This window comes from Takifugu rubripes, chromosome 1, assembly GCF_901000725.2.
Source record: "Takifugu rubripes chromosome 1, fTakRub1.2, whole genome shotgun sequence".
Lineage (NCBI taxonomy): Eukaryota > Metazoa > Chordata > Actinopteri > Tetraodontiformes > Tetraodontidae > Takifugu > Takifugu rubripes.
In genome coordinates this window covers 26,071,560-26,086,672 of record NC_042285.1, presented here as the reverse complement: position 1 = coordinate 26,086,672, position 15,113 = coordinate 26,071,560, and the positions used below count along the sequence as shown (strand labels likewise).

The following is a 15,113-nucleotide window of genomic DNA, read 5'->3' as shown; positions in this document are numbered from 1 at the left end:
AAATCCAGCGAAAAGGTGCGAAGTCAGAAGAGAAACTAGCGGCGCGGTGATGCTAACGCTCCCCGTAGCATCGCGTGTAATTGCATTGTATGATTTACTGTGAATTAGACACGGGCCTCCCTGTGTACGCCGGCTGATTAGATATTGATTATGAGTGTTTGTGGGGATGTGAAACACACTGTCATTAGCTGAAGGTAACGGCTCACAGCGTTAGCGCGCTAAAAGAAGCCGCCGTTGCTCTGCAAGGGCGGCGCTGCACCTCTTTCACATCATTACCGCTCATGTTTAATGAGGAGACCCTGGAAAACATGGAAGCTGGGTCCCAGACAGACAGCAGTGGAACCTTTGGCTCCTTTGGGGTTGGAGGTGGAACCTTTGTTCCATCAACAGCTCCGTCATGTCGAACGCACGCCTGATTGGATTGGGAGTTGGGGATTTTTGTCGTGTTTTGGCTTTGACGTGTTCCTCGAGCCACTGGTGGGTAGTAGAGGAGGTGTGGTGGGACATAATTACCCCAGTGAGGGGAGAACTTCCCACAGCAAAGGTGTGGTGCTGCCATGGGGGGGGGAGGTCTACAGGAGTTCAGGTACACCCTGGAGATGCACAAACTGTCAGCTTGACTTTCAAAATAAAACATAAGGGATCTTTTAAAACACCGTAAATGATTGGATTAGCGTGTTGCTAGCCTGCTGCTGCGGCTAACACCCTGTGGTGTTGCTAGCCTGCTGCTGTGGCTAACAACCTGTGGTGTTGCTAGCCTGCTGCTGTGGCTAAGACCCTGTGGTGTTGCTAGCCTGCTGCTGCGGCTAACACCCTCCCTGATGTGACCTTGGGATAAGAATGAGAGCTGTGCTGCTCCCAGCAGCTGGATTCCAGTCACCCAGTAAACAAACAAATTCCTGAGCGTTCCCGTCGTAGCCCGATGCCGGAGATCTGGCGCGGCGCTCCGCTAAGCCCCCCTCCGACTCCCTATACAGACTCTTAGGGGAAGCAAACAAGGAGCGCCGGGTTCTTCATCTGTGACTCTGACAGCTGTGAGGACAGCAGGAAGACGTGGGACAGACAGCAGGTCAGAGTCGATTCTGTCCCCGTCAAAAACAAACAAACACCCCGCCGCCGCGGCGCCACAGAGACGCTAAAAGACCCATTTCAGCCAGCCGCTAATTGTCTCTGCAGCAGCAGTTTCCTCGTGGCGCCGACACACGATGCCCCCCCCCCCCCCCCGACCACTAAATGTTCGTGTTGGGTTGCCAGGTTCCGTCGGGAGGGCGGCGGAACGGCTGCAGATGGCGAGCAGCGCCGAGGCCCCGCGAAAGCCTTTTTTTCCCCCTCTGGCAGTCGTATCTGGCGTTTGATTGTGTCAGGGACGGATTAAACCCGACTGAACCCAAACGCCCGGCGCTCACGAGCCCCCGTCCGTCCGTCCGCTCCCAACATCGGCCATGGTTCGGACTTTGGATCGGCCCCAGAACACGGACGTGCCCGGTGTGGAGTTGACTTCAACCGTGGGACTATTTTACCGCTCCGGGTTACAAAGGTGACCATTTTGAGGCGGTCGTTGCGTAATCTCTCTGGAGACGACCGGTACCGCCGTCCCGTCCACGTTCGGGACTAAACGTCCACCGCCTTCTGGGACGAGCGGCGAGTTTGTCTCGGCTTCAGCGCCGCTTTAATCACGTTTTGATTAGAAGGGAACGCGGTAGCGGGACGTGTCGGCCGGATTTGTGATGCGTTCGTGTCAGCGTGTTGGCGGAACATCAGCGGGATTAAGGATTTACGCGGCGAGGGGGCATCTGCTCCTGTACGCGCTCCCAACGCCGCCATTTCCCCCGGAATTCTCAAAAAAAAAGGTTGTTTTTCTTCCCTGCAGACCAGACTGAGGACGACCAGGTGGGACAGTCCTTGGAATTCCATAAAAACGGACTCTCTGGAACAATCTCGACGCGAGTCTGTGACCCGGTTTGGGCGGTTGGGCGTCGGTCTTGAATGGAGCCGCCACGTGGCGGCGGCGCCCAGCTGCTGACAGTTTGAGCCACGGGAGCGAAGACGAAAGTTTAAGGATAAAAAGTCAACGCTGGGCGAACGGAGGCGGGTAAAAGAGAAAACCTGGAGGAGCTGGAGCGCCCTGGGGGGTGGGTCCGGCCCTTGGGGGGGGCAGGGGGGCGGGGCATCAACGCACCCGTCTGAATGACCTGACTCCACTAGCAACATAAACTGGTGCGTACAGAATAAAACCGCTTTGAAATGCCTTCCGAGCACCATCTGATTCGTCTCGCCCCTGAGTGGTCAGGGAACACGGAGAGAGGCTCGGGCTGACACCTCTCATTCCTCGCCAGCGTGGCGGCGTGCGCGGCCCCGCTAGCACGCCGCGGCTGCGCCTCAGCCCGCCTGTCTGAGGCGGCGCTAGCTTCACCGCCCGTTATTGAACATCAATAAATCTCTACGAATGCAGCTACTGTTCTTGGCTCTGAAGGCGACGGCGTCTGGAAGCGGAGCCCTGCTCCCGCGGCTCCGCTAGCACGCGCTAACGGTGGCGCCTACCGCTCTCATTATAGCAGCGGCGAACTGTTTCTGCAACCTGTGCAGATTTGTTGTTTTCTCCTACATCCAGACGAGGTTTCGCGTCTGTTATCAGCGATGCCGTGATTAAGGCTTCGATCCCCGTAACCATGGCGGCTCCCCGTTAGCATCACTTCACTAGCGAGATCCCCTCGCGTGATTACCCTGTTTTCACCTCCCTGCTTCCAGCAATCCTGCAGAAAATCAACACAAATCTGCTCGGGTGCGCTCCTGAACGCGTCCTGAATTATTAATGGCGGCGGATGAGCGGCGAGATTCGCGGGAGTTGTCGATCGCCCGGTAAAACATCCCACCGCCTGCCTGTAAACGCGTATGGATCCGTTAGCTTCTGCGCAGCGTTCAGAGAAATGAAGTGCTACACTAAACCAGAACGTGTTTCTCAATCATTTGTATCGATGCGCACTTCCTCGAATTCAGCCGGCGTTTGGGACTAATTGTCACCCGATACTGCGGCCTGACTGGGGCGGCCTCGCCGCGCAGAGGTCACCGCGCCCCCCAGCGCTCGCCGGTCTGCGCCGGGCAACATACGAAGCTTTATCGATAAAGCTGGGAGGTCTGAGGCGGCTGTGATACCAGATACCATCACTTCAGCCTTTGATGTTATCGACGCTGCGGTCTGGGGGGGGGGGGGGGGGTGCTGCTGCAGGTGATGTGGTCATTTAAAAATTCATAATTCAAATCACTTCACGCCTATTTCGTGAGGACAGAGAGGAAGAAGAGTCGACGTTTCCGTGCTGAGGGTTCGGGGGTTTCTGCTGTCGGACCTGATGCGGCGACCCGGAATAATTGATTTGATCGGTTTCATTGATAATTGGCCGTGAACGCGCCTCCCTAAATAAAACCTAATTAAACGGGAATGAGCATTAATCGGGATTAAATGAATCGAAAGCAACCGTTGATGAATCGGATCCCAAATCATCATTATTGAAGCAACAGTTTGGATTATTATGATTAGCAATGCTAATGCTAATAATAACAATGTTAGGTCTATGTATTTGCCTGAAGCAGCTACTTTTGTCCATCCATCCATTTTCTGACGGTATGTGTGAAGCCCTGACGCAGAAGGTCAGAACTGACAGTTTACTCCTGACCTTTTGTGACCTTTTGTGACCTTTTGACCCTCAGCAGGCCAACTCTCATCGCATCGCTTTGATTCACTCGAGAGAAATATCAAATGAATAGTTTGTCTCCTCGGCTCAGGAAGCACGCCGACCTCAGCCCGGCGCTCCTCAGGTAGTATCGCCCCGTGACAGCTAAAAATAGCCCCCCCGCCCCCCCCGCCCCCCCCCGCTGATCCGGGTGCCTTGTGGCAACATTTGAGTTTGATTTCATATGTTGTGACGCTAATGAGCAGAGATGGCTGGAAAAACTCTGGACGTAAACGCTGAGCACGTCCGGATCGATGCGGCAATCAGCCCCCGACTGTAATGCCGAGCACGGGGGGGGGGGGGGGGGGCGGGGGGGTGTCTTTCAGAGCTCTGAATGGAAGCTGCAGATCGGCAGCATTGATCCCCGACTTTTCATTTTCGGTTTAATTGGAGCTCCTTTCATTTGCCGCCGATTCTGATCCGGTTTCAGAGGCTCTGGGAGGCGAAAGCTTCCATTTGCTACGGGAACGTCAACACTGGGGGCTTTTGGTCGGAGGATCGATCCCGGCAAAGACAGAATCAACAGAAAATTGATCGCGCTAATAAATGTGGCCGAGTGACCCGTCGTGCAGCGTGTCGCTCTGACGCCCCCCCCCCCCCACCCCCCCACCCCCCCCGCAGGGGAAACGAAAGCCCTCTATTCTTCGCTGACCCTCACATGCGATGCCACAGAGCCATAAATGTGCGGCGGAGCGCCGAACGCGTGTTGATATAAATTGTGTCGGCGTTAGCGGCCGTGCTGCTGATTTACGTCCACGGGGGGGGGGGGGGACGCTGGAAAAACACCAATGGTGTCAGACGGCCCGGCGCCAGCGAGGACCCTTCATTCCAGTGACCGTCTCAAAAATGGCGCGTAGCTGGAGCGTAGCGGCTAACTCCCGGGCGCTGCTACCTGCTCAGGTATTTTACCCGGATCGCCATCAGCCATAACCTCCCCCCGAGGTCGCCAGGGCGACGGCTGCGGCGGTCTGCCTCACGGCTCCTCGCCCAGCAGGAGGCGATGCAGCGATGTCCGGGGAGATTAGGCGCTTCCCTCTTGGCGAGCCTTCTGCCCGGGCTCATTTGGCTGCGAGATCCGAACCTCTGAGCCGGAGATTTGAGCCCCCGGGGGATTTTCCAGTCATCACTGAGGCCGCGGAGCAGCTTTACGGACAAATCTTCCATCCACGAAGGGCTGTGATTGACGTCTAAAGTGTAAACAACAACAACAACGTTCCTCACACGTTCCTCCCCTGGACCAAAGGTGCCAGCTGTCAGTCTCCGAGGGCATTTAGTCCCAATGCGCTCCCTCTAGCACCATGTTTGTCTCCATGGTAACATGTGGAGTATTCTTTTACGGTGATGGGTTTTCCTCTTCTCCGACTTCATTGATGTAGATGGTCAGGCAGCGGGTGGTTCTGGCCAGGCAGCGTTAATCCGGACTGTGATATACAAGAGCGGGATGAACACGGATCAAACGTCAGATGGGAAGGGTGTGATGTTGTTATCCTCAAGGAATCAAAAACAAGGTCCTGAAGAGGGTTCTGATGGATTGGAAGCGTTCCGCTTGCATATCAACCCCCCATCTCCACGAGTGGCGTGTCAAGATGAACTGTTCTCATTTCCCTGATTAACATCTGCATCTCAGCCATCATTCCGGTCTTGGACAAAACAGCTTGATCCACTTTAGTCACACTCGAAATCAGGATTAGAGAAATCTCCTGGCAAATGATCTGAGAGCAGCCCGACCGGGCCCGGAGAGCTTCGGCGGGACGCCCCGATAGAGGGGCGAGCTGCCGCTGTGGCCCCGCCGGCCAGACGCACGGCCAAGGGCCACTCCAGGTGTGCTCAGCATCCATCTCAAATCCAAGAGGAATCGAATCCAAAAAAACGGAACGCTCCTCCAACGCGCGGGAGCGTCGGGCACGCCGATGTGGAGGGCGGCGGCGTAATTGTAATCAGGACGGTGCCAGTTTTCATTAGGCTCCTGATCCGGACCTGAATGCGGCGCCGCAGTCGAGCGAAAGAGCTGCCGTGGTTCTCCGCTCTTATTGGGGCGGATCAGAGGGAGACGAGAGGGACGAGTTTAGATCGCCGGACTCTTAATCTGTTCCTGCCTCTCGGACGTGATGTAATCGCACAACGAGGGATTAAAGAGAGCGCGCGGGCGCTGACAATGGGAACCTTTTCTCCGCTGTTTTCAGGGGTCACTGCAGGGGTTAATAGACTGTTTGAGGCGCCGCACAACTGGACGAGTGAAGCCGCTCTGTTATTTTTCTCCAATTCTTGCTTTAAAACTCAGAGCTGTCGCTAATAGCTAAAATGCCCTTTGCACCACTGTGTTTTAGCGCATTTCAGACACATAAATCTCCCGACTAAAACACGTTAAAGTCTCGCCCAGCTAGCCTCGGCCGTGCACAGCTAGCCTCGGCCGTGCAGAGCTAGCCTCGGCCGTGCACAGCTAGCCTCGGCCGTGCAGAGCTAGCCTCGGCCGTGCACAGCTAGCCTCGGCCGTGCACAGCTAGCCTCGGCCGTGCAGAGCTAGCCTCGGCCGTGCCCAGCTAGCCTCGGCCGTGCCCAGCTAGCGCCTCCATGTTTTCCAGGGCAGTTTTCCTGTTCTGAAGCATGAAAACGTGTCCGGTTTTCATTATTTCCTCTCCTATCTCAGATAACTGCAACGGCCCCCTGGCGTCCATGCTCCCGCACTCGTCCTTCCAGGGGTCCTCCCAGTCCTCGGGCACTTACGCCGCCTACAACGCCAAGCTCAACAGAAGAGACGGTGAGTCCACCTTCCCGTATGGGGCTGCTCCGGGACCACCTGCTGTGCCAGCTGTTCTCAATGAACCTAAACAGTAAAGGGAGCCATCCATAAAATGCCTACAGGAACCGTTTATGCCAGAGCCAAATCACAGATGAGGGACGGGGGTGTTTTAGAGGGGCGCTTCGGTGATTCGGAGGCTGAGGGAGATTCGTTTTTAACAGCAAAGCTGCTCTTTTTTCTGCCGGTAACGAGTCAAAAACACGCAGATTAACTGTTTATGGTTATTAAGTTGGCTCTTATGGCAGATTCCAAATCCCGATGACTAAATATCAAGTCAAAGAACCGACGAGTTTGGCTTTCAACACAAGAGGGATCGTTACAATTGAATCAAAATACGAGACACAAAAGCCAAAAATCGGATCCAAAGGTCGGCGGTTGAGGACACAGAAAGGGGGCCAACGTGCTCCTGGTCCAAACTCGGTGGGTTTACCTGATAAAATAAACCCTCTTATCAGGAAGCCTCCTCCCGGACCCCCGCCAGAGTCTTCTGCCCCTAAGCAAATCAAATTGCTACAGACACCGAATAAATTGCGGCACTGTTGCCGTTTCAGATCAGTAATGAGGAGACGGGGAGCGTCTGATTGCTTTGATTGGATTCCTAATGTACTGTGAAACAGTGAACACTATTGTCATCATCTCCACACTCGGAGTTCCCACCAGCTCCAGACTCTTCCGCCCGGGTCGAACGCTGACGGAGGAGTGGTTCGACCGGGGGGGTTTGTAGGAAAAAGTAGATCTTTCTGGTTTTTGAATGGGTCACAGTATCGCCAATAAAAGCCGTATTTTTCATTTTCCACCATAAACTCTGAGAAGCGTCTGGCTTCCGAAGCGACGAGGATCTTGCGGGCGAAAGCTCTAAATCCAGAATCCACACGCTTCAAGAAGAAGCCGCTTCTTCGGCGGGCGTTAACATCCACAAACAAACAGACTCTTCAACAGTCTCGCAGCTCTTATCAGCGCACAGGTGACTCACGGCTGTGCTGCTCCTCCGTCTCTCCGTCAGGGGCGGGAGGCTGGACTCCCATGGTGACCGACCAAGACCCTTGGCTGCAGGTGGACCTCAAGGAGCAGATGGAGGTGACGTCTGTGGCGACGCAGGGACGCTACGACAGCTGGGACTGGGTCAGCAGTTACCAGCTGCTGTACAGCGACACGGGCCGGGTCTGGAAACAGTACCGGCAAGAGGACGGCGTTGGGGTGAGTCTCGGTTCCTTTCATCAGTCCTTTGATCTTTTGTTGTTCTGTTTAACCTCAAAGCACAGAAACAGTCCTACTTTACACGAAGTTGTGGGTTTGGCCCCCGGTTGGTAGCGGAGCGTGTCGGTGTGGGTTATCTCAAAGACATGCAGGTCAGCCCGCTCCGCGGCTGTGGATCGCTCCCAGGTATGACGGCGAGCCCAGTTGGGAACCTGTCCTGGGTGTGTATTCCCAATTAAGGCCGGGATACGCTCCAGTGCCCACTCTGACCTCGCGGCGAACAGCAGAAAGTCGAGCAGCCTCAGATATTAGCCGTCCGTCTCGCTCTTCGTTCTCTTCGCGAGTCCAAACCTGAAAGTTGGCGTTTTCAAGCCTAATGGCCGAACTTTACCTCGTGCAGGGCGTCCACGTCCCCCTCGGCCCTGTTGTCTAAATATATACGTTGAAGCTGTGATAACGGAGACTCTGGCGTCGCCTCTTGGCGCTCCGTGTGATGTCACAACCTCTCAGATCAGCGTGTACAAGAACACGAGTTCTGAACCCCCCTTCTGTTGGCACATATCATTAATTCTTTATTGTGTTTGTCCCAGTTGTGTCACAGCTTGCTCCGATATGTTACACTGTTTTTCTGGGACTGTTTCTGCCTGCCGGTCCAATTAGCAGCCTGTGCGGTGGCCCCCTGCTGAGAAGCTGCGTTTTTATTCCTCCTCTTCATTGTGTTTGAATTACGAACGCAGAGATGTTGGCTGTTGCCAGCGTGGAGCATCCACCAGAATCAACGGAGACGTTGAGACGGGCGGTCCAGGCTCGGACCTCCTCTGGGAGCCGCTCACGTGCACGCTCCCGCTCGCTGCACGTGCGTTAACCTGAAGCACTGACAACATCCCGCTACCTGGAACGAAAACGTGACCATTGATAGAGTCAACGTGTGCGTCCGGATTGAAGGGACCCGTTCGGTTTGATGAAGAAAAAATAGACATCTAAAATGTGGCCGTCATGGCAACCGCGGCATGTGCTTCTAAGTGCAAATAAACCTTTTTCCTGCAACCACGAGCGCAGATTGCTTCGACCTCACTTACAGGAAGTTTCAGGCGAGATGTTTTGCCACCTTTATTCATCAAAACACTTAAAACAGAAATGCGCTCGCTGAATAATGCAAGCGGCACTTCCAGGTTTCTAATTGAAAGTCAGAATTAAAATACGAAGAAAACGGAGAGTTGGCGAGTCCTGAGGTGGGCGTGGAGGTGGCAGAGAGAGAGACGGAGGCTGCTTTTTGTTTTCAGCAGTTTCAGATGTCCAACAGGCACCAAAGTCGTCATCAGAAAATGTAGGTTTGGACCCGTCTGTGTCTAAATATTACACTGAGACTCCTTTGATGTGACTGACTTAAAATATCCTGCTCTCGCACGCCGTCAGTCCGGCTGTAGCGTGGTTAGACATCAAAAGGAAAACAAGACATCATAAATAGGCCTGGAGTCGTGCCCGATGAGACCTGCAGCTGCCGCGCTCGGTAGGAAAGAGAGAGAATATGAGAGTAAATATGTCAAATCTTTAAATTCAGTGCTCAGCCTTTGCTACGCGGCGCCATATTGAAGCAGACAAAACAGACGTCACCCTCGGAAACCTGGCAAGCGTTAAATGGAGACTTGTGCAGCTGTGGGCGAGCGCCGGAGTGTGTTCAAGTCACACACACTCGCAGATACCCTTCGCCGCTCCTGAGGACGGGAAGATGTTAGACGCGTCATAGCAGCCAATTAGTCCGAAAAATGGCTAACGTAGCTCAGACCCGTGCTCGGCGGATCACGTGTTCGCCGAGACCTTGTTGCTAGTGAGTCGCATCCGTCTTAGCTCGAGCTCAGAGGTAATGGCTCGCTGCCAGAATGCCAAGTCAGAGGGACTAATGAGGCGGCGGCAGCTGCTGACATCGCCGCTAGCTGGGTGACACTCCGGGCTAACGCCGAGCCGGATCAGCCCTGTGGACAAAATTAGCCTTTTGATAAAATAAAGTTCAAGCGGGCGGTTCCGGCTTCTCTGCTCTGCTGTTTTTGATTGGTAATCGAGATGAACTTCAAAGGGTTTGTCATTGTTTTATGTGACAAATCGGGAAAAATGGACAACAAATGGCCTCTGAAACTCTGATTAGCGTAGCAGAGAGGGCGGCGTTGCTTGAGGATCCTTCTCCTTATTGGCTGGTCAGTCCTGTTGTGTTGATCACTGACACCCGCCCTTTGGTTCTGACGGACTAACGGAACCCGTTTGGACGCGATTGGGTTCTCCCTCAAGTGTCAGGCCTGGATGCCGAGTGGAACATGTGGAATTCAAGGTCCCTGAAGGTTGAATGTATATTTTCGGCGTGGTGCACTGAGCCTTCCGTGCAGCGCTGCCCTCACATTAAGCGTCTCCAATCGTTTGTTTATGACCGAATATCTGCAGAACTAACGACCATCTGCAAATGGCCTGGAACGCCGCCGCGCCGTGCTGCTGACCACATCCAGCAGGATGCCTCGCATCATATATTATGTATATTGGCTTCCTTTAGGATTCATTGTGAGGCTGTTGTTCCCTGTGGTGCCCTGCTGGGTCTGGCCCCCTGCGCGTCGTCCATCCTCATATTAGTGGTTAGAGTTATCTGGGCTGGAGAGCGTAACTGGAGACACGGCATTGGGTAACAGCAACATTTAGACCACAACCACTCCAAAAGGAGGTTGGAGCAGGCTGGAGACCTGATAGGAGGCTCCGATTGGAGCTGAATTATTTATGAATTCACAGGACAAAGCAAGAATCAGCCAGACCCACAAGAAGTTAACGAGGGGAGGCTAATGAAGATTGGTTGGGAAATATGAGGACCCTGGATGGATGGATGGATGGATGGATGGATGGATGGATGGATGGATGGATGGAGGATGGATGGATGGATGGATGATGGATGGATGGATGGATGGAGGATGGATGGATGGATGGATGGATGGATGATGGATGGATGGATGGATGGATGGAGGGGTGGATGGATGGATGGATGGATGGATGGATGATGGATGGATGGATGGATGATGGATGGATGGATGATGGATGGATGGATGGATGGATGATGGATGATGGATGGATGGATGGATGGATGATGATGGATGGATGATGGATGATGATGGATGGATGGATGGATGGATGGATGGATGATGGATGGATGATGGATGATGATGGATGGATGATGGATGGATGATGATGGATGGATTGATGATGCAGGATGGATGGATGATGATGGATGGATGATGGATGATGATGGATGGATGGATGATGCAGGATGGATGGATGATGGATGGATGGATGGATGATGATGGATGATGGATGGATGATGATGGATGGATGATGGATGGATGATGGATGGATGATGACGGATGGATGGATGATGCAGGATGGATGGATGATGGATGATGATGGATGGATGATGGATGGATGATGATGGATGGATTGATGATGCAGGATGGATGGATGATGATGGATGGATGATGGATGATGATGGATGGATGGATGATGCAGGATGGATGGATGGATGATGGATGATGGATGGATGGATGGATGGATGATGATGGATGATGGATGGATGATGATGGATGGATGATGGATGGATGATGACGGATGGATGGATGATGCAGGATGGATGGATGATGGATGGATGATGGATGATGATGGATGGATGATGGATGGATGATGATGGATGGATGGATGATGCAGGATGGATGGATGATGATGGATGATGGATGGATGATGATGGATGGATGATGGATGGATGATGGATGGATGATGACGGATGGATGGATGATGCAGGATGGATGGATGATGGATGGATGATGATGGATGGATTGATGATGCAGGATGGATGGATGATGATGGATGGATGATGGATGATGATGGATGGATGGATGATGCAGGATGGATGGATGATGGATGGATGGATGGATGATGATGGATGATGGATGGATGATGATGGATGGATGATGGATGGATGATGGATGGATGATGACGGATGGATGGATGATGCAGGATGGATGGATGATGGATGGATGATGGATGATGATGGATGGATGATGGATGGATGATGATGGATGGATGGATGATGCAGGATGGATGGATGATGATGGATGGATGATGGATGATGATGGATGGATGGATGATGCAGGATGGATGGATGGATGATGGATGATGGATGGATGGATGGATGGATGATGATGGATGATGGATGGATGATGATGGATGGATGATGGATGGATGATGACGGATGGATGGATGATGCAGGATGGATGGATGATGGATGGATGATGGATGATGATGGATGGATGATGGATGGATGATGATGGATGGATGGATGATGCAGGATGGATGGATGATGATGGATGGATGATGGATGATGATGGATGGATGGATGATGCAGGATGGATGGATGATGGATGGATGGATGGATGATGATGGATGATGGATGGATGATGATGGATGGATGATGGATGGATGATGGATGGATGATGACGGATGGATGGATGATGCAGGATGGATGGATGATGGATGGATGGATGGATGATGATGGATGATGGATGGATGATGATGGATGGATGATGGATGGATGATGGATGGATGATGACGGATGGATGGATGATGCAGGATGGATGGATGATGGATGGATGATGGATGATGATGGATGGATGATGGATGGATGATGATGGATGGATGGATGATGCAGGATGGATGGATGATGATGGATGATGGATGATGGATGGATGATGGATGATGGATGATGGATGGATGATGGATGGATGATGGATGATGGATGATGGATGATGGATGATGGATGATGGATGGATGATGGATGGATGATGATGGCTGCAGAAGCCAGATAACATGATGTAGAAACAGGCTGAACCTGCTCAGGTGACTTCAGGTTCCTGGTCAGGTGACTTCAGGTCCCTGGTCAGGTGACTTGAGGATGGCAGCAGTTTCAAGGTCACCCCTCCTTCCTCTCTGTGGGCCCTCCGGCTGCTCTCGTGGCCGATGACCTTTCTCTTCCTGGCGTATCGTCTCCTCCTGCAGCCGGGCTCATTCCCCCGTGAACTGATTAAAATAAACGTATGTGGCTGCGCGTACGCAGCGGAAAGGAAAACTGACTCCAGGGAGCTCATCACCGGAGAGGGAAGAGTAAAGAGTTTTAATGAATGGGGAGAGCGACTGTGTCGTGCTGACAGAAACAAATAGGAATAATGAAGTCATCGTGGGGTTAGGCCTGTTTATGCGGATCAGGACGGAGCGCCGTCCTCTGGACCTTTGCACACCCCCCCCCCCCCCCCCTTAGGCTTTCACTCTGGGACTTGACTTCATTTCCCAGCTGGAACGAACGGGATGTTCTAGGTTTTTTCTCCTCCCAAGTGTGGAAAAAGAAACGGGAAAACAAACGTCATGGTTTTTATTTCTTTTCCCCGGAGCCCCGATGAGCTCGGAGTGGAATTCCCCCTGAATGCCAACGAGCCTCGGTGACGCGGGTTTGTTGCCTAATGGACAGTCGGAGCGATGCGGGCCGGGTTCTGTTTGGTCCATTAGATCCAGACCCGATTACCTGGGAGTCAGGTGGACAGACAGTCATTAATGATGATGGGAAAAACGAGGTGACTTTGCTTCTGCGGCGTTCCCGGGGAATCTGCTCTCCCGGCAGTTATTGGCTCGCTGACCAATAAATCTGATCAATTTCCACCTCCACAATGAAGGTCGCGCCTCCATCAGCCGCGTCTATGTTTTCATCAAGGGCGGCGTCTTTTGTTTCAGCCCGCCCGCTCTGCCAGGGCGCCGCGGCCGTGCCAGCCACGGGCCGGCGCCGCGCGCTAATCCCTCCCGTGCACGTTGGAATCGCTCCTGGCGCGTAAATAACAGCGGCTTGTCTGCGGATGCGTCCACCGGGCCGCCCTCAGTAAGTGGATCACGATGGGAAGCCGCGGCATAAATCACCGTTAGCGCCGCGAACGCCGCCGCCGCCCCCCCCCGGCGGCCCAGCGGGCGCCGCCGCCAGCCGGGCGTGCTCAGCGCCGCTTCCTGTTGGCTGCTTTTGGGAACGTAGCGAAAGGTCACAGGTGCTGCCGCCCTCCTGCCGCCGCCGTTGCTGTACCTTGAGTTATGGGCCCTGTCAGGACTATTCACCGGGCCTTGCAGCCCCCCCCGGGGGGGGTCCAGTTCCTACTTTTTTATTATGTGGGTCATTATTGATTTGATGTGTCAAATCGGGCCTAAAATGAGCGGCGCCATCAGTCTTTCAGAGGCTGCTTGTCCTCGTCGGTGTCCTGTGGCTTTGTCTTTGTGTAGGCTGACAACACAACAGGGCTGTTGGGGGGGGGGGGGGGGAGTAATGGCACGTCACCGTGCACTCAGAACATCAGTGGTGGGGGCTCCTTGATTGGATCTTCTCGTCACCTCGTCTCCACCCTGTCAGCACTGTTCACGTCGACTCAAGCCTTGTGATTTTTATTCTGCTTAGATTTCACCCATTCAGCAGAATCGGAACGGCGCCGCTCCCGTCTGCCCCCGTCTGCCCCGTCTGCTCCCGTCTGCCCCGTCTGCCCCGTCTGCCCCGGCTCACCGGCGGAGGCGAAGACGGTTTCAAGGCTGGAAGCGTCTTCTTTAGCAACACCGGCAACTTCCAGTGTGACTCCCAACAAAGGGAATTCAAAGCAGTTGGGATCTGACTGGAAACAACGACTAGAACGGGTTTGGGCTGGTGTCTGCTGGGGGGGGGGTGTTGGTTTATGGTTTATGGGGGGAGCTGCAGGACTTCCTGCACCGACTCATTAAATTAGAGCCTCTGTTGTTCCGGGTTAATTAAAAAGAGGCTTTTCTGCTGTTATGTTGCATCACTTCAGTGGTAGAAGCTGGAACCACACGGCCCCTTACAGCACCTGTTTGCTAATTTGGTTCAAACGTGTCATTTGTTTGGACACCAAAGCTCCGCGGAGCTCTTATTCCTCGCCTGAAAAGATGCGGTTGATGTGCTGATGTTACACTTCCTCTCACCAACGCGCCCTCGTGTCCCCACAGAAACTGGTCGGGAACGTGAACTCGGAGGTTGTTGTCCAGAACAAGCTGTCCCACCCGGTCCGGACGCGCTTCCTGCGCTTCGTACCTCTGGACTGGAACCCCAGCGGCTGGATGGGCCTCAGAGTGGAGGTGTACGGCTGCTCCTACAGTGAGTGGGCGGACACACACACACACACACACACACACACACACAGACGATACTCTGCCAGCTCCAGTAAATACAAGGACGCGTGTGAGAACCCGTTTTTCCCTCTTTTTTTAAGCGAGGTGAATACGTCCAACCTAGAACCCGCCAGAACACCTCTGTAGCCGTAGCTTCCTGCGGA

At 53.6% G+C, this 15,113-nt stretch overlaps 1 protein-coding gene across 1 annotated transcript in view; it reads left to right on the top strand.

Annotated features, from left to right (window-relative positions):
• The window catches only part of LOC115252608 (contactin-associated protein-like 5), a 52,062-nt gene that overhangs the window by 4,293 nt on the left and 32,656 nt on the right, over positions 1-15,113 (top strand). The window contains exons 2-4 of the mRNA XM_029848132.1: positions 6,376-6,486; positions 7,532-7,725; positions 14,788-14,935. Of these exons, the coding sequence (XP_029703992.1) occupies positions 6,376-6,486; positions 7,532-7,725; positions 14,788-14,935 (453 nt within the window). The remainder of the gene's footprint in view (positions 1-6,375; positions 6,487-7,531; positions 7,726-14,787; positions 14,936-15,113) is intronic.